Source organism: Rhinolophus ferrumequinum, chromosome 22 (assembly GCF_004115265.2).
Source record: "Rhinolophus ferrumequinum isolate MPI-CBG mRhiFer1 chromosome 22, mRhiFer1_v1.p, whole genome shotgun sequence".
NCBI classification, from domain to species: domain Eukaryota; kingdom Metazoa; phylum Chordata; class Mammalia; order Chiroptera; family Rhinolophidae; genus Rhinolophus; species Rhinolophus ferrumequinum.
In genome coordinates, this window is record NC_046305.1 from 33,348,091 (window position 1) to 33,371,184 (window position 23,094).

A 23,094-nucleotide genomic window follows, 5' to 3' on the forward strand; every position below is an offset into this window, starting at 1 on the left:
TGGATTGGGTGTGAAGTGCTATCACACTGTGGTGTTTACCTGCACTTTCTAACGTTACCTAAGCATCTTTCTGTTTTTCCTTAACCAGGTTTGTCAGTTCTTACCTATGGGTGTCCTTCTATTAAGAGAATATCACTCCTAATCAGAAACCAGGCTACATGACCTATAGTGATGTGCAAGGCCACCTGTGTGATGGAATGTAAGTTGGTGATGATAAAAGATGCATCTACCAAACATTTCTTTGACCCACTTCTGCTAAGCTTCTTTTGGGTTTCTCAGAGGGGCAGAATGAACCACCATCACAGAGAGGTTTATCAGAATCATGGTGAATTAATTAAGCAGCATTCTGTTCAATTTTGTGCAAAAGGAACAAAGGAAGAGTAAAGGCAAGAGAGTGGGCCTTTAGAATGCCTGTGCTTTGACTCTACCTTGTTTCCTTTATTTAATGGCCTCATACAACAAGGCCTATTCTTGAGGCCTTGACTCCTACCGAAGCAGTTAATGCATTCCTCTTAGCCCAGGGAAATTAGTCTTCAAGCTCATTAGAATCAAGTGCACCTCTTATTAATGGATTCAAAGTGAAAAAAAACACACCCACATTTCATATAATTTAGGCTAAATAAATGTTTTCAACACAGTGTAAATCAATAGAACTGTCCTTTCATGTTACATCTTTCCACCATTGAATATTCTATCTGGCATTTCACAGAAACATGATTTGATTTGAGAACATCTGCAACAGTCTGGAACATATTTTCCCCTGTACTTGACTTTTAGCTCATTATAGCTCTCAGATGTTCTCTTGGCAATCCTGTGACATACTGCAGTGTTACTGAACAAACATCAGTGAAGCCTATGTCTTGAGTAGTGTCAATCTCAGTTGAAAATGTTTCAGCTTCCTTAGCATCAACACTAGAAGAATTTAATTAACCCACTGAAACTTTCAAAATGATAGTTAATGCATGTAAGAAATGAGAAATCAGAAAAGTGGAGGGCGAGTGGATAAGTGCTTAACCTTCCACAAGCTGATACCTGTCACGCTCAGCCCATGCTTAGGTAGCCATGAGAAGCCTTGCTACTCTGTGCAGCCTCCCGCACTTTGCCATGAGACCTCTGGCTTGCTCTGTTGCCTCTTGGGGATGGAGAAGGTGGAGGTGGCAACTACTGCTGTCACGCTCCCCTGGTTCCCAAACAAGGTCAGTTTCCAGCCTCTAATCTGCTTCCATCCAGCTGCTCTCATGTTTTTTGTAGGTGGGGCTGGGAGACCAAGGTCAGAAAAGCACTGCTGTCAGTGACACGGTTTTTTGCCTACCGCTGCTATTACATTAAGGAAGCAGCTGGTAAGATAATGTATGCCAAAGTACTTTGTAAATTATAAAGTGCTTATATAATTGTCAGGGATAATCACTACTGTTGTTTTATTCCTGAGTTGTAGGAAGAGCACTGAATTGCGTTATTGGGTGGCAAAGTCCACAGAAAGCTGAACAGATACGGGTTTAGGGTCCAGAGGGGGTTCTTTGGCTAGACTACAAATTTGGATGATAACAACATGGAGAGTAAAATTGGCTTCATGGGCCAGATGAGCACATACCGTACTGTGAGAGCTATGGACAGGGCAATACTAGTATTTAAGGGCCCAAAGGTAGGGGAGGGGTCCTAAAAGATTAAATCCAAGAAAGTTCTCTCCACACACAGAAATGTTGTTTACTCCCAGCCTTTGCCATGCTTTCTGCCTTAGCCTGGGGTAGTCTTTCTACATTTACTAGGCCTAAAGTTTCAGAATGTTCTGGAAAACATTCTCAAACTCCTTTTCACCTCTGCTATCTTATGTTTGTGTGTAATTATCATACTATATTTAAATAACTCTTTAATTGTCTAATTTCAACACTAGTTTGTGATCCTTTCAAGGAAGGGCAGTAACATTATGATTAATATTTGCATCTATAATGTCTAGCAAATACTACTGTGTTTCCCTGAGAATAAGACCTAACTGGACAATCAGCTCTAATGTGTCTTTTGGAGCAAAAATTAACATAAGACCCAGTATTATTATATTATATTATATTATATTATATTATATTATATTATATTATATTATATTATATTATATTATAAGACGTGGTCTTATATTATAGTAAAATAAGACCGGATCTTAAATGAATTTTTGCTCCAAAAGATGCATTAGAGCTTATTGTTCGGCTAGGTCTTATTTTTGGGGAAACATGGTAGGTGCTAACAGTTGTTTGCTTGATAAAAAAAAATAAAGGAGAAATCGAAGACATTTCAAATATGAAGTTGTTGAACATAACAAGAGCTAATAAAATACATAAAGTAATAAAGACTGAGAAATTACTGGATTTGATGATCACTAAATCATTAATAACTTTAGTAGGAGCCCTTTTAGTGATTTTGGGAGTGTCGATGAGTAGAAATCTAATTTTGATGAGTTGAAGATAGAAAAGCAAGTAAGGAACAAGAGACAGTGAGTGGAGACAATGTTTTCTACAACCTGACCTGTGAAAGGAAAGAGAAATTCAGACCCTGTTACTTACTTCTTTCAAAAATCCTATGAGATATTTATTATTATCCCAAGTTTTTGGATAAAGAAATGGTGGCTAAAAGAAAGTATATAAGTTGCTCAAGGCCTTACTACTACTAGGAAGGAGGCTACATGGGAGGTACACACTCTGCTCAGTTTCTTCAGTTAGATTAGGCCAACTGTTGTGTATCTTCACAATAATTTATTTAAAACCAGGTACAATGCATGAGTAAACATTATCTTCGCTGTATGGTTTGGAAAGAAAGGCTATTTGGTATCTTCAGGCATTTGCCGAGAGATCAGACTTGGGGTGCAATGATGTAATGGGAAACTGCATTGTGGTACTAGCTGCCGGCTCATGGGAAAAGGAGCAGAAAAGGAAGTGAAGATCACTGAAAATAAGCTCTTCCAATTTACGATTTTCAAAGGCCTACAGAGCCATCAAGCCCTCTGGCGACAGCTGCAAGTTATTTGGAATTCTGCATTAATCCTGACCGGCTGGTTGTACTGTGGTAATAATCAATTCCCAAATCTCAGTGACTTAACACAGGAAAAGTTGATCGCTCACTCCAAAAGGAGCGTGTTTTTTATATGTGGTGTGTCAGCAACCCAGGCCATTCATTTTCTGTTTGGCCACCTTTTACACATGAGACTTCAGTGTTCGCTGGGGTAAAGCAAGGGAATATGGAAAACTGAATGCCAGATCTTCAGTGCTTCCACCCAGAATCACATACCATGCACACTGTCCTCATATTTCATTAACTAAAGCAACTCCCCTAGTCATATGGAACACCTGTGAGGCACAAAGCTTTCCTTTTCCTATAGAACCAGGAAATACTAGTGAGTGCCACCAATGCCTGCCACAAACACCAAACGCATGGACCGAGCAGGATAATCTTGCAGGCCTGTTCTATATCTCAGAGAAGACTGTATACAGTAGTACTGGGAAAATTCTATTTTCCAACGAGGCTTGGCTTCCCACAAGTGCCATTGTGGGGACAGAGCCAGGAGTGCAGTTCCCAGGCTCTCGCCCTCACATGGAAAGGGGCTCACTCGGTTAGTAAATGGCCATCAACTGTGATTGGATGGCCATCAGCTGTGGCTAGTTGGCCGTCAGCTGTAACCAGTGTGCCACTGGACACTAATAAAACTGCCGTGGCTATGCTGTCAGCAAATGGGGTCTAGCAAGAAGATGGTAGCTGAGCTAGCAAGAGTGGATTGCACTTAGTATGGCGGATTGCAGCTAGCAAGTGAGGTTGGTTGGCAGAGAGAAGTGGATGGCAGGTAGCGGATAGTGTGGCTCCTGCTTCCTGTGTCTCCAACCCAGCTGCCAGGGAGACTATAGTGGTAGGACTCCCCTATCTATGGGTCCGTGGGTGTTCCTTTTTGGCCTCACCATATCCTGCATTCTTATGTGGGGAGCAGGACCTGAGACCCTGCATGACACCCTGTATGACAGCCATATGTTTACTTTCATTTTTTTCCTTGGGACCTACATTAAATGGAAAGAAAAAGTTCGGAACATTTGAGTTTTGAAAGATGACCAGCTTGACATCCCTGAAATGATGGGTGACATTCTACAGTTCGGTTGAACTGGATACATGAAAAGAATAACTGCCAGCAAAGGATCTAGAGAAGGTTCTACAGTTTGAGATGAAATAGGATAAAATTGGTAAGGAAAGAAGACAGGCAAAATGCTTTAAAGACATAGGTATGGCAACAAATTTTCAAAAGGCACGGTCTTGACATGGTTTGCTGCGAACAGTCCACAGCAGACCAACCAGCATGGCGTGAGGAGCTGGGAGTGAAGGCTTCAGGGCACTTCCTGTCTATGAGGCAACTTTCAGCACCTGAAGCTATAAATCAAAGGATTCTCTGTGCAGGTTGTAGTCACATCTCCTCAAACACATTTCTAGGGGTCACTTATGACCATGAAGCATGGACTATTATAGGCTACAAATTTGGGACCCAAGAAAATTGTTTTCTAATATCTATACAACATAAAATAGAGGGAATGTTTAGAAACTAGGTGGTTAATTAGATCAGTATGGGCAACCAAACAGAGTAACCAGGTTTCTAAGGAGAAGAGGAAAGGGGGTAGATGTTTCATCTGGATAGCTCAACTGTGTGGTTAACTGAGATGCCAATTATTCAGTGCAGTTGAGGATATCTTGGTCTATCTTTCCTAAGCTTCCAGAATGTTGGTATAACTGTTCAATAGCAGTTACAATCCATATAATTTGAAACCCAAAAAAATTAATTATGGTTTGTTTTGTTTGATTTTTTGGGGGGTGGGGGGTAATTCAGATTCCCTTTTTAATTTCAAATAATAGACGTTTAAATTTTCCTCAAATATTAGATTAGAACAAATTGGCATAAAGCTGAATATAATTAGACTTTCTGTTGACTCTTTACATTATCAAAATAACTTTTTTGATTCCTTTAATTACCAGGAAAGTATAGCTTTTATCTAATACTCCCTTTACTCAAGTAGGCAGGTGGCTTAGAAAGAAATATAACAAATATATATTTTTTCCCTCAGAAAGAATCTCAGAGATGTAGAAAATTACACAGAGATATTTTGCCTTACTCCATAAAACCAGGATTAGAAACAAAGCTAACTGGTTTGCAATAAAGGTCCACTGATTTTGTAGAGTTCTTAGGAGGGAGGATAGGGAATGAGTTCAAGGACATTGTTTGAATTTCAATTTTATCTTACATGCTTATGGTAATGGTTTCTTTATAAATCCTCAATCCCTACTCAAAACAAGAAAAATCCTATATATTTTTTCCTGGATAAAAAATAACAGCAGAATTAATGTGGGAAACTCATGTTGAAAATATAAAGCACTTTTATAGAAGTTCTTACTTTATATAGAAGTATATTATTAATATTAATAAGGTTCATTCTGATTAAAGTAGTATGTATATTTGATGAAATATGAGGAATTATACTTAACCACTTACTTTCATGAAAGTGACAAAGGAAATAATGATAACTATGCTTGTCAATTAGATGTCAATTTTATGAATGAGGACAAATAAGGACTCATAATTTTTAAAAGCATAATGGATAAATGCAAAGCATGATGGGATGCTGTCAAAAGAGTAAAAATGTTTTATGGTTTACATTTTATTTCAGGCATACAATGGTGGACCACAATGAGGCAGCTGTAGTGGTTACAAATTCAAAAGCTCATTTCTGCCCAAATGCCTACATCAGACAAACTGTAGGTGCTCCACATACAGAGAAGTGGAAAGCCATATTCTGCAACATCTTGTCCTGTGTCCGTGCCCGTGCAGGCATTGCCAATCGATCAAACACCTCTGCTGGGCTTGGCTTTGTGTCACAACCCTCTTCTACATAGTGCTCCTAGCAACCACTACCAACTGATCAGAGTTTCCCTGTTAAATGAACCCAATTACCCCAGAGATGGGAAAGAAACTAAGCTGGGAAGGCTTACAGGGGCACAAACTATTCTGGCTATAAGCAATGCAAAACTTTTTTCCATAACATGAGAGACTTCTACCAACACCTCCTCTAAGAGTCCATATTAAATTCTGATGTTGTTACCCTGATATGGCAACAGCAGTAGGCTCCTCCCTTCTACCTATTTTAAGACTAATGATAGACCACTCATTGCCGGTTTATTGCCCAAACCTCAAATTAACAAATTTATCTCCATTTTACCTGGAAAGTGAACATTTCTGAATTGTTTAGAAGCCTTTTTGGTGAAACAGAGTGCTTTGAGGGACAAAAAGGCTAGCTTTGGACCAGATCAAGCAAAACTAAGCAAGTAAGATCATGTTATCAACAGAAGGCCAAGAGTAAGTATAAAAATAATGTGTAAGTATCAGCTGGAAAATCCATACAAAAGGTACAAAAAAATCAACTCATAAAATATCTTCAAATGTTTATGTTTACCCTAACATTATTTATATATTTTGAATATGGACATATCACATATCCAAATTACTCCTATCTAGCTATCAATCTATCTATCTATCTATCTATCTATCTATCTATCTATCTATCTATCTATGTATCTTAGGATTAATTATAATAACTGTCATGTATTGAGTGTCTCCTATGTGCTATAAACTTTACAGAGGATTTGTAATCCTTACAAAGTACCTGTGAAATAGGTATCATTATCTCAATTTACTGTTAGAGGAATGGAGGATTGTGGGGTTTATGAAGCTGGCCCAAGTTGAGCCAGTGGTGAGACATGAAGCCTGGATTCAAACTCATACCTATTTTACTGTAAACACTGTGCTCTTTTTCACTACAGCACATCGGCTTCTTTGTGGGATCACTACACATTAATGAGCTGATTAGACACTCAGAACTATAAGAGGGGGCTATCAAATTTTATCTGACATTGTTTGCTTCTAAGTAGAAATAATCACCATTTATAAATAGATGTCTGCCCTATGCTTAAGGAATATTTGGGATTTCAGTGGTCTACCTAAGATACTACTCAAATCATTTGATGATATTTAGAGATGTAGATAGGTCCCCATAATGTCTATGCAGTAGACTCTGATTTGGTAATTTTTGAAAGTTTCAACTTCCAGGAACTGGTACTTTTTGTTTTGGCCATGTCTTATGAAATGTACTAAAACAATAATAAAAAAAAAAATATTTGGCCTCATGCAATCTGGCTACAGTCATAGAAAGTGACCTCAAGATACTTCTTTCTATTTCAGTCATTACCCAAGGAACTGATAGAAATGTAAAATATCGTCTGGAATTTTTCTGTCATTATAATATACCAAAATGGCAGCCCCAGGGATAGTAGCCGCAGGGTGAAAGCTACAATGGGAGAAAACAATATGGACAAGAACAACAGGACCATAGGATGAACATGAAGGAAAATGCTTTTCATTTCCCTTGCTCCCTCTTTTCTGGGCTAGCTCTGCAAGTGGTTTTTACAGACAAGAGCAAAAAAAAAGTTATGGTAGATGGATGGAGGTTAGCTGCTAAGAGCCTACCCATCGTTAAGTCCTTCACAATGGATTTTGCATTGTAACATTCTTTATCTTCAGTTGATAAGATTAGATTATTGAAAATTACTCCGGCTTACATTTATAACATATTCTATGCATTTATTCTGGTCATAAGTTTTTTCTGAGATATAAATATCATGGATATTTTCTCCCATTCTGTGACTTGAATTTTCATTTTTTAACTGTCATTTGTTGAGCAGAAGTTAATTTTGATGAATCGTTAATAACATCAATTGTTTTCTTGTATGGTTAGTGCTTTTTGTACCCTATCTAAGAAATTTTTCCTTATCCCAAGGTCACAAAGATATTTACTTATGTTTTCTTTAAAAATTTTATAGTCTTAGCTTTTATTTTTACATCTATGATATACTCAAAATTACTTTTGTGTCCTGTGTGAGAAATGTATAAGCTTCATTAAAAAAAAGTGTTCACAAAACAGTTATACTTAAATGATTATTTAATACTATATATTTATAATATTGAAAGAGTGAAAAGAGCCCAAGTGTCATTTTTAATGAATAATCAAATTGTGGTATGTCTGTACAATAGAATATTATTTACCAATAACAAGAAATAAATTACTTAACACCCACAACAACATGGATGAATCTCCAAAACATTGTGCTGAGTTAAAGGAAACACACAAAACATACATTCTGTGGAATTCTAATTATATGATGCTAAAGAACAACAGAAACTAGATTGTGTTTGCTTCAAGTGGCAGGACAGATAATAACTGGACAAATGCAGCAGGAATCGTCTGAGGGGTTGGCAACATTCTACATGTTAGAAGTGAGGATTTCGTGGGTGTATGCGTTTGTCAAAACGTGTCAAATGGTTCATTTAAGACCTATGCATTTTTTCTTTATGTAAATTTTATCACAATTTGGAAAAATAAATAGCTTGCAAGTCATAAAAACTTTTATAGTTGTGGTAAATAGGAGATAGCACCCTTCTTTTCTGAGACTATTACTATTAGGTCTTTTATAATGGTTTTGCCTATAACATACATTCCCTTTAGACATTTCTTTGTTCTGTGTGTTGGATAATATGCCAGAAACAAATAAATAGTTAGACATCTACATATAAATTACCACAACTAGATAGCAGTAGTTTTATAAAATCGTATTACTTTTGGCTTTAAAATAACAGGAGAATGATGCATCTGGTCATTTTTGGTTTCTATCATCAAAACAATGCCTTGTTTTAGGAGTTGCTATACAAGCACCGTGACAGTTTTTCTGATTTTATCGTAATGAAAGCTTTTTAAAGTGCATAGATTATGTCCACTTATTAATATCACTGGTATTATTTCATGATATTCTAATACATACTGAAAGTAATTTGACACATTTATGATTTTCTTTTAAAATGACTGTTATTCTTGAAAGGGCCTGGCTGGAATTTGAATTATAAAGTGGCTTTCTTTCTCCTTCTAAATTAGGACACCACAGATAGTTTGTGCAGTGTAATTCTATAAACATGTAGCATTATGCTAGGTGCTTGAAAACTCAAGGATAAGTAAGATATGATCTCTGCTTTCAAGATGCCCATAATGAACTCAGTGATGGACAAGAAGACATATAACTAGAAGATAATGCAATAACTGCACTACTAGTTATATGAAAAAGGGCTATAGGAGAACAGAGAAAGGAGGGATCCCCTTTTTCTGGAGGGAGAGAAAGAGGGTCATAGATGATTCCACAAAGCAAATGACATTTAAGATAGATCTTAAAGTAAGCGAGTTATTGATCAATATTTTCATTCAGCAATTCAGCTGCCAGGCTGTTGCTCTTACATGGTAGATGTTGTCAGGCATTGTCACACAGGGTGTACCCTGATCTAGGGCCTCAGGAAGCTTGTACTCTAGGTACATTTTGCCAAGCCAAGAAGAAATAAGATCGCTCACCTGCCTACCTCACTCTTTCCACTCTGGCTTCTTTCCATCTCATTTTTACTAAACTAGACTCAGACACAAAAGGGACGATAGGTTCAAAGTTATGTTTTTCTTTTACGTTCTTTTCATTTCTATTTAATGGGAAAAGTAATAGCTAGGTAAATCAAATGACTACTAATTTTTAATGCTACCACTTAGCAGATTTCTTACATTTCATTTATATATTAATTTACTTATTCAATTAGAATTTATTAAGCATTAACTGTGTATCAGTGGGTTTCTAAGGAATTGGGACACAAAGATGAATAAGACAGTGAGTGTCTGGTAGAGGAAACACATGTAAAAATTCAAATGCTGTGTGATACCTGTTGCAACTAAGGTTGAGGAAGAGAAGGAGAAATTCATTGTGGTGTAGATGTCAGAGAATAACTCAGAAAAAAGGGGAGGCTTGAGTGCTTCCCTTTAGGGAACTGCACAGACGTTCCAGATGCAGGAAACAGCATGTGAAGATGCGCACAGACCCCCAGCACCCAGTAGTCTTGGCCTGTGCTGTTTCCCTTACACGGGCTCTTGCATGGGAATCCTGCTCTCATCCTAAGCGCAGAAAAGTGAAGTAATTTCCTTCCAGGCCTTCTGATTGCAGAATTTTCTGTTCTAATATTGGAGCATCCAATTCCCTTCATGTTTCTCAAGTGATTAATCTCAACATACGAGTAATTCTTACTTGTCTCATATAAAAATGCAAAATACTAATATTTTATTTTTTTATATCACTAAAATGTACAGGTTGCCTCCAACTCTAAGGACTAATTTGTAGATAAAGGTATAATTGCAGTTATGTTTTCATTTAAGTGTTCTTCACAACCCCTTACCTAAGATTCTTGGTGCCAAATGCATCTCAGAATTCAGGATTGTTTTTTTGGACTGTAGAGTACTGAAATGGTGCACATACCACATTTTACCTAATACTCCTGGCAAGGTCTGAGGGAACAACCTAGAATCAAACACATTAGTCTCTCTGCAGTAAACATTTAAATGTTCACCCTAAGAGGAATAAATAAAGATTATAAATAGCCTCACATCAACTCAGGCCAGGTTTGCTGCCAAATGAGTTATGGGAAACATTTGGTTTCAGTGCTTTTTGGATTTAGGAATTGTTAATGAGGAATTGTAGACTTGTATCGTGATTATCTTCACATCATAGATTTAGAAACAGATGTAGAAAGATTAATTAATGTTTCCAAGTTGCCTCGCTGGTAAGTAACAAGGCATCATGTGAACCTAACAGTCTTACCTGGACCTTTGCTAGCAACCACTGTCCTCTATGCAGCAAGCAACCACTGTTATTGAATTGCCTGGGTTTTTGCCAGGGAGAAGGTGAAATTAATCTAACAGTATAAAACAACGGTAAATTTTGCTATGGAGACCCTTCCTTTCCGATGATGCTGTAAATAGTGTCTTCTTCCTTATCTGCACAGATTTTCTCATTGCAGACTGTCTGCATGGGCTCTGGGTATCATGTTCTCACAGCAATTCACTTTGCTTACATGTCTTTTGTCCACTGCTGCACTATTTCCCTGCCCTCGGCTACTCAGAGGGTAATTTCAGCCTCTGGCCATTCAAAATCCAGTGAGCTGCTCCTCTGGATTTCCTCTTCTGACTCTCTATGTTTCATTTCTCTTCTAGCTCAAAACCATTTACTGCCAACTTTCTCCATCAAGGGAAGCTTGTGTGTGCTCATTGCCAACTATTCGATCTCTGACTATTTTCTATTGCTATTCTCTTCTTTATTCCTTTTGGCAACATGGATTCTTGGATCCCTCCATCAGTATCACAATGTTAAAATGCAGATTCCGGGACCCACAGCTGACCAGCTGAATCAGGTCTAGGGTGTGGGGCCAGGGCATCTACACTTTTCACAAGTATGCCACATGGTTTTTAAGTGCCAACAGTTTGAGACCAACACTTCAACTGCTCTATGGTGTGACAAAGCTGGTGACTACTCTTCCTACGGGATTTGTTCCCATGCTTGAGGGCACAGATTTATACTTGCACCATAAGACCAGAGCAAACTATAAAGGCCTGATTTCTTGCTCTTCCAAAGCCCCCTGAAAAACATTGCTTGGGAAGTTTAATCAATTAAGTGATATGTGCACAGGGAGAATATATTAAATATACTGATTACTTGAAAGATAACATGACTAATTTGGCTAAATCCTTGCTTCTCTGGCTCATGTCTTATTTTTTCTCCATCTTCAAACACTGTATTATAATTGGTTTCTTCTAAATTTCTACTCTAATTTATTCTAGCCTGACCTCTTGAGTGAAAGATTAAGTAGAGTAACAATTGTACTTTCCAAATTAATCTTTCCTGTCTAAAGAAGCCAGCTACTTCTGGTGGGGGTGGGGGGGCGTCTTTCTAAAAAGGGTCAACATCTTTTCTTGTTTCCCCTATAGCATGAAAACACTGTAAGGAGCAGCTTCCTATTCTTTAGCTAGTGAGAGTATAATATGAATTGTTTTCAAAGACACACACACACACACACACACACACACACACACACACTCCAGCGACATCAGGAAGGAACAATTAGGAGGTCACCTGTAGCTTGGCTACAGAGTGTTTTGATTCACTGTTAGGAATATTGACCTAAAGGGGACAGTCTCCTATATTTTAGTCACGTCAGCCTGCACCAGACAATCCAGGAGCATAGATCTATCACCAGACCATCTGCTTCTTCCTTAACTTAGTGTTGAGAAATGAATCACTAATCTAATCACATTGGCAAAATTTTTTTTTTAACAAATGATAATGCCCAAAATTACACTTACACTTTTGATGAAGGCTTGGCTTACCAAAGTAAAGTCTGAATCTAGATTCACACTATCAGAAAATCAATTTCCACTTATGTCATTGACACAAGTGTCTCCAGCATTATCCATCTTTTATTTGAATATGTAAGTTTTGAAATGAGTGTGGAAGTCCTTTAAAGACAAAATGGCACAGTGCAATGCAGCTACTTATATTTCAGCTCGCATGGTGACCACTCAAATTTAAGACAATGCTTTTATAGATGGTCAGAAACTATCAAAACTATCATGTCAAACACAACTTACTTGAGATATTTAGATTGAATGAGGGTAAAATTATTTGTTATATTTTTCTAATTATGAACAATTTTAGGGTATTGATGGTCATTGATACAGGTAAGAATACTCACTGTCCAAATACTGCAGACTCAGTTTATGATAACATGATTAGCTACGCTAATAATGCAGCTTAGGCACAGTCTTACTAATTACAATATTATAAATATTAATGTCACCTAGTCTTTCTGTTTGATTGCCACTCATGGAGTCATTCATCACCATATTTTCCTGGAATCCACATTGTAACATTTTATTTCTTTCTCCCTTTTGTTTTTCATTACCATATTTGAAATCATACAAATTATTCTTAAAGAAGCTCTTATTTTTAGCTATCTGTTAGGAGAAGAACAGTGATGTATTTTCCATTAAAACTAGCCAAATGTAAGTCAGTTATATAATGTTTTCTTATTCTTTGAGTCCCTAACCCTGCCATCCAAGGCAGAGTACCCAGGGTTTTTGTTTTCTATTCTTTTTCATGTGACCTGTTTCAAGTTAGGATTTATTTGAATTATTAAATGCTTCCTTAAAGAATCTTTTTTATACTTGCCTCTCTTTTTTTTTTAAAGTTAATTATTGATGTAGTGACAAGCTGAAAAGACTAAGAATTATAATTTTTTCCTCCCCTCATTCAGGTCTCAAGAAATGCCTTCTGACAATGGTTGTCTATTTAGAATAATACCTAGGAAATACAAAGGCAAAATGCTGAGTGTTGTTTTAGAAAAGATTTGCTAAAATCACCATATTATACAAAATGTAAATGTAGTGTATATTTCTCTGAAAATAGCAGTAAGTGAGAAAGTTGGGATATAACCTTTTGAGCCCAGGTTTAACTACATAGCAGAAACAGTTACAAAAGACACTGATTCAATTTTAATTTTAAAAACTTCACCATATTATTCAGGGCTCCAGTGACTTGATTATCTTGAAAATAGAAAGGGAATGTTATAATTTCCAGAGCTTGTTAAAGAATAAAGAAATCTCCAGCCTCCCACTGGAAAGAATGCCAGTCATCACCACAGTAAGCAAGAATTTGGGGGCACTTTACACACACACTTCAATCTTTTTCTTTTATACGACCTTGTGTTATATTGGATTTATAAAAATGTAACTCACCGACCTATCGTATAGCTATAATCAAGCCTCCTTCAGAATGATTCTATTGTAGAACTCACATCCAACAGGCACTATGATTCCTGTTAGTGAGAAAGTGGGAGGGAAACAAGATCTGAAATACAAAGTGACCAAGACAGAGTACTTAAGGACAGAATAAGTGAGCACATACCTTTCCGATGAGTTCAGCAATTCGAGGAACTGGTTTTCCTTTCTGGTGACTCACGGTAGCTGGACTCTGCCCATCCCAGTCTTGTAGTTCTTCAATGCTTTTCAGATAAAGCAGGGCTCTGAGACCAGTGCAGTAGTCTTCGATCACAGTGAAATCCTGATTCTGAACAGCACTGCATACCTAGAAAAGACAGAGCAATCAACCAAATATCAAACCAAGAGCTAATTCTCCAGACTCATTTTTCATTTATTCAACAAAATTCATTTTATGTGCCATGAATTTTATGTGCCATGAATTGCCTGGAGATGGGAGTGGTGGGGAAGGAGGGACTGCAATGGGGCACAAGAAAACCTTCAGGGACAATGAATACTTTCATTAACTTGATGTGGTGATAGTCTCACAGGTGTATACGTATTTCAAAACTTATTAGACTGTACACTTTAAATATGCAGATTATTTTGCAATGTATCCCTCATTGCATACGGCTATTAAAAAGCAGATCCAATGAACTAAATTTCCAAGGAGTCAAATTTGGCACAAAATAAGAAAAGATGTTTTATCACTCTCCTTTTCCTCCATTGGGATGTGTTGCCCGGAGACAAGTCTTACGTCTGGAGGTGGTCACCCTAAGGCTGGAGTGCTCTTCAAGAGTTAATTCAACCGCCACTTACCACTGCTTACTCCTTCAGCATTATCTACTACTGTTCTCCTTTTCATTCACTCTGCTCTAATCACCTAGGTCGTTCTTCTTTTTCTCAAATTTGCCAAATTATTTATTTGCCTTAAGACCTTTTTATAAGCTCTTACTGCCCAGAAGGCCTTTATCATCTACAGATGGCTAACTACCAGTCCTTCCTCGTTCTCAGGATAAATATCACTGATTTAAGAAGGCCTCCAGGAGTCCAGAATAGTTAAGGCTTTCTTTTATTCATACATCTTTGGTTGATAATTATTTGGTTGATGATTATTTGATTGACAGTTCACTACCCAAATAGACCAAAACCTCAGGAGGGAAAAACCTTATTTATCTTAGTCACCATATTATCCCCAGTGACTAGCACAGGGTTTGTCACTTATTCTGGCTCTCAATAAATATACATTGAATGAATGGATAATTTGGAAGAGATATATTAATTTGAGTAACTATATGTCAGAAAATAGAGATTAAAAAAATTCCAGAGGAAAGGAAGTTTGAATCTGAGAAATTAAGATGCTTTCAACAAAAACAGACTTGAGAGTCTGTGTTGGGATTTGAGCGAGAGCTTGAGTCAGGTAAATATTTCTAGGTTGATTACTTACAAGACCCCTCTCCAATTTTGACACTACATGTGGACCCTAGTGATTCATTTATGACTGCCAATAGGACCTCTTCACCTAAGATGGCCCCCCGTTACTTCAAATTCAAAATTTGCAATACAGAATTCAACACCTCTTCTCATCTATATTCCAAATCAGTCCAAAGAAACAGCTATCCAAACAAAACTAAGCAAAGGAAAACTCATGTCTATCCCATTTTCCCAGGTGTTAAATTCTTAGCATATATCATGGTGCTTGGCAGTGGCAGGCAATAAAGAAAAATCTTATCATACATGAATGAAAATAAGGAAATACCCGAAAATAGGAGAATAAATTAAATTCTGTTTCAAGGTTTCTTAAAGCCTCTGGGTCTTTAATTAATAAAATTAATTGTAATCCTTGTGCCTAGCATACTATCTGATGCCTAGCTGTTGATTGGTTGGTTGAGAGAATTTATTGAAAATACACTGTGGTGTTCTAAACTAGAAAATGGGAAGTAGATAGAAAGAGAAAGGGCAGAAAAAATATATAGGAGTTCTGAGCAGGAAGTTGTAGTGATTCCATGGTGTGTAAGGAAAAGAAGGCCAAGTGTGGAATTTTGAGTACAAGAGTATTTAAAAGGAAGGCTAAGGAAGATCATGAAAGACACTGCGCAGAAGAGATACAAGGCAACTTCAAAGAAGATGTCAAGTGCTGTACGAAGACCAATAACATCAGACCTGAAAAGCTGGATTTAGCAATCAGAAAGATAATGACCAACATGTGTATTTACAGGGGAGAAGTTCTGCAACAGGGCAGAAGCCATTTTATGGTGGGTTGAGGAATGGATGAGGATTGAGGAAGTGAAGACACAGAGCCATACTGTTCTTATAAGAAGTTTGGCTCCAGTAAAAGATAGAGGAGAGCTAGGGTTATAAGTAGGAGGGTTTTGTATCTTACTTCTTAAAGGATGGAAATAGCTATGTTTTAGGGCAATGTGACCATTTAACATTTCAGAATAGGACAAAATGACTATTGTATATTAATTTTCTGTCAAAATTGGATGAAGGATTGTGTGATAAAAATAAAATAATGTAATAACTAACATGATGTGATTTCTTACTATGGGACATGTTCTCTGTCAAACACTTTTTAATTTTTTTTTTCACTCAGTCCTCAGTATAACCCTAAGAGGTAGGTTTAATTTTTAGCCCTGTTTTAGAGATGAGCAAACTGAGTCTTAGAGAAGTTAAATGACTTGCCCTGGGCCACCTGGTTAGAAAATGTTGCGGCCATGAATATGACCATGCAATCTAATGGGAGTAAGACACAGACATTGACAGAGGAAAAAACATTTGAATGTAATTACAATGATCTTTTCCTTCAACCATTTCATGAACCCAACACATATGTTTAAAAAAAAATCAAATTATCTTCAACCCAAATATAACCATTGTTTTTGAAAAATCCATACTGCTAGATTAAAACTGTCAATATTTATTTATCTTTATTTACCTCTGACTTTATTTACCTTTTTACTTGTACAGCATGAGTAAAGAAAAACAAATCAAAATGAAAAAGTGGAACAAAAAACCCTTTGTTTCCTATTTTGAAGTGCTCTGTGTTACTACAATGTAGGAAAGAATATTGAATAACCACTAAACACAGACAAGAATATTTTCCATGATCTTTCTCGGGAGGAAAAATTTGAGCATTAATTAGGGCTGTTATAACTTTCTTATAGTTAATTTATTTTCAGAACAATTATAAAGAACATCATTATAATTTAACTATAAAGGTCAACTGATGCTTTACATAATCTTCTTTGTTCACTGTGAGATTCTATTTTTTTTTGTAGTATACGCTTATGAGTATACTTTTACTATCATTTTAAAATAGTTCACCATGAACATAAAAAATCAGATTTTGAAAACCATATCATGTCATGTCCTTTATGAGACGTTCATGACTGTTGTAAAAACCTGCTGTTAAAGGAATCTAGATACTTTGCAATGTATAAATAGTAAAGTATAATTTCAGTTATCTGTGGTATTTTTCAGTGAGAAGATATAAAAGCCACTAATTCTATTAATCCACAAGCATGGCATAACTTGCATATAGTAGATTCAGCCAAATGGTGCTGGAGTAATCAAAAAGTGGTCTTGGTGTGCCCACCATGGACGAACATGGTGGGGTCTAAGGCCAGGAAGAGTGGGGCCTCTTAGGTGGGGCATAAGTCTAGGACCTTTTACTCTCTCACATGCTCTTTATTCTACAGTGTTAGTGTTACACATAATTGAGAGCTATACTGAAAATGTGAAGGGGACACAAAACCTGAAGAGGGAGGAAAGACTACAAGATGGTGACCGAACATGGCTGGGATGGTGTGCTATGCTGGAAACCTTGGAAGCCACCATCAGACACGGATGCTGGAGAGGACAATTTCAGATACATTCAATCATAAGGCAAATGTCACACTATTCTATATCTTCCTAATGTGAGTAATTTAATTTTTACTTTCCAATAAGATTAAACATTAATTTTCCTATTAGAATTTCTAGTAGTAGCAACTTTGCACGTTGATATTTTCTTTTAAAATTTTAATATCCATATCAATTATCTGAGGGTCTTATTAAAATGCATATTCTGATTCTGTAGGTTTAGAGTGAGGCCCAAGATCCTGCATTTGTGACAAGTTCCTAGGTGCTGCTGCTGCCACTGGGCCACATTTAGAGGAGCAAGGTTTTAAGCACCAGTAGGGATGAATCGCATCTTAACCTGAAATGCTGTCTGCCAAGTAAATTTCTTCCAAACAAATAATTTCTTCTTAATTTTTACTATTAGATTGTAGCAACATTTTCATTGCCCTTAAAAGAAGAACTACTTATAAGTCATGTCTGAAGAAACAAGAGTAATTTTCTGATTAAATAGTAATAAGACCCAAAATAAATCTTAGGGTGTAAGCACACCACTGGGAACAGGGTTTTGTTCATGGGATTTGAGGCTCAGAAAATGGATTTGCTCCGAAAGGTGCCTTGTTCTTGCCAAAAGTTTACACTCCATTGAGGGCTTTCTCTCTATCTCAAAGGTAAATGGTTCCTTTTAAAACTCAAAACATGTAGCTGCTATTCCTAAATGGGTGTGTTTTATATGACATCTCTTAATTGTTTGTTTAACAACTCTGATTAGGATCCTTAATAGCTGTTAACATGTTTGCTTAGTATAATTTGTAAGTTCTTTATGGTGAAGGCTGGTTTATCTTTCTTCACAGCAGGGTATCAGGTGCCATTATAAGGATCATTGCCACCATTAATTATTTCTATAAACGTGAATCCCCCTACAGTGAATTGTTTTAAGTAGGGACCCTGGATTCTCTGCAGGACCAGCCCTTTGCAGGGGCTGAGTAGGTGGCGTCTTGTGCAGCATGATTTGAGGTATGCTGTAAAGCTCCCCTTGCCACTGAATAGTCTTCTCCAAAGGTGTGACACAGTGCCCTGAATTTTCACATTAGGTGCAGGCTTTAATTAAAACCTGTCTATGCAAGCAGCTGTACAAATACCTGAGAGATGACAGGGGGTATTGGGGTGCTATTCCTTTCTCATTATTTCTCGTTAAATGAGATTAACAACATTAATAGTAATTTTCCTATTTATGGTTAAGTACATTTTTAAAGTCTCCTTTGTATATATTATTTCCTCCATACTCAGAATAAGCCTATGAGTTAGGCAGCAGGTAAGGTAATTTTCTTACTTTGGAAATGGGAAGAGCTTGCACTTGAAGAACTATTTCTGAAAGTCAAATCTAGTGGTTTTTATGCCATGTCAAGTAACATCGCTTAGAGGTTAAGCACATGCATGTAGAAGTCATGCCAAATCAGGTTTAAACTACATCTTAGCTGTGTAATAGGAGCAACTTTCTTCACTTCAAAATGGAGATTAAATACTTAGCACATAGGGAACTGAAAGGCAATATATTTAAGTGCTCAAATTAGTAGTTAGTACTTAGTAAGCTGGATTGGCACCAAAAATAAATTTCATAATATGAAAACTCAGAGCATGAATTAGGCAGGATATAAGTTTTAACTCTAATACTTTTTGGTCCAGTGCAGTAAAGGAAGGTCATGGACCTTACCTTTATTTACATGAAATAATGATCTCAAAAAAGCTTTGGTCTTGTCGTCAGACGACATGTCTGAAAGCCAGCTCTATCACGCAGCAGCTGGGTGACTGAGGCTAGTCATTTAGCCTCTTGAGTCCTCCCCTCCCACTTCCCAACTTGAAAAAAATGAATGATATATCTATTTTATTGATGTAAGGATTAAATTACATCATGTAGGCAGAAGTGCTATGGAAAATATAATGCTCAGATGAGCTCAGAACGGTACTAAACCTTATAGTTATTATCAGGTAAGCTGGAATTTAGAGTGCTGAGTGGAGATCAAAAGGGAAAGTTTTGCCTGTTAAAGAAAAATTCAACTTCTTTGAAATGCAAAACAGAGTTTACTAGGAAGTTAGCAAATAAAATCCAAACTGTACTAAAAATAGTTATGCCAGGTAAATAATTTGCAAAGAAGAGCTCTACAGAAGTAGAACACTGTAAGTCTGGCATGTGAATTTGTATATTAGAGCAGCCCATCTTTCAAATGATATGTTAAAATGTGACAAGGTTTTTCAATAGGGATCTTGAACATTAGATACAACTCAGATGGACCCATGATCATATTTACTGCCTTTCATTTCTTACCACAAAAGTGGACAAAGTACACTCCAGGTCTTAGAAATGTGTGTTGTGAAGCTTTGTGCAAGTAAAATATATGTTTACAATTTAAGTCCAAAGTAGTTTCAAGTTTTTGTCGACTCATTACTAAAAGGATATGTTGGAGAGTAACCACGTTTAAACAAAAATGGAAATTCTCCTGCAATGCTTGTCATATCTAAAATTACCCTTCTAAAAGAGTCTTACGTAGCTGGAAGAAGTTCAAGAGTCTTTGATGAACATGGTCCATAGGGGAAACACTGAATAAGGAAGGTTATCCACCCAATTCTTAAAGATTTATCAGAAAAAGGAAAAAAGTAATCCTATGATCTCCCCTTACCAATCTATTTTGATAAAGCGTTAAACTGTTTAAACAATGTTTAACATCTATTATATTTTCTTAATGCTTTATAGTTTACAAAGCTGGCTGTCATAAAGTATTTACACCGTGATTTGCAGTTGTCAGAGCAAACTGACAAATGAGGCAGAAGGAAAGTTCAGCATTTTTCAGACCAGCCTTATTTCCCAGTATAGGACTCCAGCAGGGTGAGATGACCTGCACAGCTGGAGGCATCACCGGTCTCCCACCTGGTCTGCAGCTCTCTCTGCTATAGCACTGCCTCTCCAGTACCATCTTACTTAGTCCACACACCAGCTCTGAGAGGAAGACAGAGAAGGTGCTATTAGGTGTTTAGGAAAGTGAGGAAATCAAATCTAAATACTAAATGCTATGCCCCAACTCAAAAGATTAGTAGGTAGTAGAGCCAATGATCAGATTCAGATCTTTTGACTTCTGCTCTCTTATTTTTGTAAATTTCAAAATATTAAATCTGATGTTACACATAGTTAAACAAGCACATATTTATAATTTTCAATAAGAAGAAGTACATTATGCAAAATGATTTCAAATGTACTTAATGAATAATGGCAAAAATCCACAGATCCTTAAAATGTAGGATCTTAATTGAATGACCACTGGGAGGTTTACTACTAAAACTCGAAAACAGACCTTTGCTGTTGTTGAATAGAAAAGTAGTTTCCAATCCCATCTGTACATACCCACTGATTGAAAACATCAGATTTTCCGAAGGCCTGGAATCAGTAATTGCTTACTGAATTGAGTTCTGTCCAGTGCTGACAAGCAGATGTATAAAACTACATTGTACTTTTGAAACTGGTGTACAATACATATTGTTAAAGAAATAATTCAGAATAACAATATCTCCCTATGAGTTTTTGGTACTACATAAACATGGCACTACTTAGTAGAATTCATGAATAAAACACCCAAATTATAATTTCATAAAGACATAGGAGAGAAGACGGCTCCTGGAGAGGCGTAGCACCTAGGGCGCTAGATGGGGATATATTTGTATATCCACATAAAACCACAAATCTTAGTTGTTCTAGCACATTAGTTTCCATTTGTTGAAGCTGTACAACATCAAAGTCGTGATGTCCCTATGTATTGCATTTAGCAGTAATGTAACGGACGACGTGAAGAAATCAAAGTGAGAGTTTCTAAGTAGTTTCCTGGCAATTGAGACAGCAGGCTCTTTCATCTGCTCTGTAACTGTAGCAGTGAATTGATTTACACTCCTTCTGAGATCTCAAATGCTTTTATACGCTTAGGTCTCTCAAGCATTTTTCCCCCCAAAGTGGTAAGACCGCAGCATTCAGTAGAATACCCATCTTGTTTCCCCCCAAAGGAGAGGGCTTATTTCAGCTTTGCTACTAAACTGTTCAGGATCACTAAGTAAAATAGTTGTCCAAATGCCATCCTATCAAGAAATTTGACTTTGAGTTCAGTTTTCTATGTTCTGACAAAGCAAATTGGATTGGGGAGAACAAACAAACAAACAAATAATCCCACAGATGTTGTTTTTCAGAGTCAGATCAGAAAAAGCCTGATGGATAAGCAGTTCTACTTATTTTCTTCAAAGTTGTACTGTAATTGTTACTCATTGATAAATCCTAAAGGTATAGGAGCTACTTAGCTTGTTTGGTACATCATATATTTCACTATCAATCTTATCTAGCCTTTTAAATTATATATTTTCTGACACATCTAAGTGTATGAACTACCTCTTTTTCCCCAATCAAGAAGAAATTTTATGGTTGTTGAAAAGCTGTTTTTCAATGTCCATCTGTGGTCATTCTCTATCTGATTAATTTCTTAACCCAAGTTCAGCCGAAGGTAGACTAAAGACAATAAAGTGTTTTTAAGGCATTTTGTATTGGGATCCAGACCACACTTTGCCAACCAGAATATAATCATCAATTCTCCAACTGAGAATATTTTCTCAAGGTCAGCACTGGTGATGGGCCACCTGCTGGCCTCTTTTCTAGAACAGTATCATGGGACTGCCTTGTTGCGGTCTCTTGATGATGCAAGTTGACTGAAGATGGTCTGGGCTGATTGGTCAAAGGGATGAGCCCTGCAGGCAAGACGCCTCTGTCCTCTTCCTTATCTGTCCTTTAAAAGTCAGCTCCAATTGGACTCAGAGCTCAATAACGACCTGAACCAAGAAATAATAATTAAAAGAACTATATAGAGACATACCCCTCCATCTGCCTTTTATGAGAGGCTAGAGAGAAAATGGGTGAGCCATGCACAACATGGAGGGCCAAACAATGGTGACTGCCATCTTGCCTCTTCAAAGACATTGCTGTTGATGGCCATGTTTCCCCCACAGACATAAATACAAGCCTAAAAATGACTGAGGCAAAACCTGGAGTCCTCTGCACATCAGGCTCCAATGCAGGCCATTCTGTGGCAAGAGGCTGTGGCTGCAGTTTGAGAAAGCTCAGCCACTTTGTTTCAGGGGCAGTAGGATTTTTGTACTAAAATAGATTCTCACTGTCCTGGGTATTTGCTGTGGGGCAGTATCAGTTACCACAGTGATTTTCAATTACTCTGCAGTGACACAGGTGGCAGTGCAAGGTTTGCACACAGCAGTGTGCAAGCTCAGCAAGTCCCATGATGAAAGTGGGGCGAAAAAAGGAAACTAAATCCATAGTTCTCTGTTATCCACAGGGAACGCATTCCAAGACTCCTGGATTCCTGAAACCATGGATAGTACCGGACCTTACATATATTAAGTTTTTTTCTATACATACATACATACATACCTATGATGAAGTTTAGTTTATGAATTAGGCATAGTAAGAGATTAACAACAATAA

At 37.1% G+C, this 23,094-nt stretch overlaps 1 protein-coding gene across 1 annotated transcript in view; it reads right to left on the minus strand.

Moving 5' to 3' along the window:
* Positions 1 to 23,094, minus strand: part of DPYD (dihydropyrimidine dehydrogenase) — an 830,145-nt gene that overhangs the window by 106,321 nt on the left and 700,730 nt on the right. Inside the window, 1 exon segment of the mRNA XM_033092743.1 lies at positions 13,879 to 14,058. Coding sequence (XP_032948634.1) covers positions 13,879 to 14,058 — 180 coding nt within the window.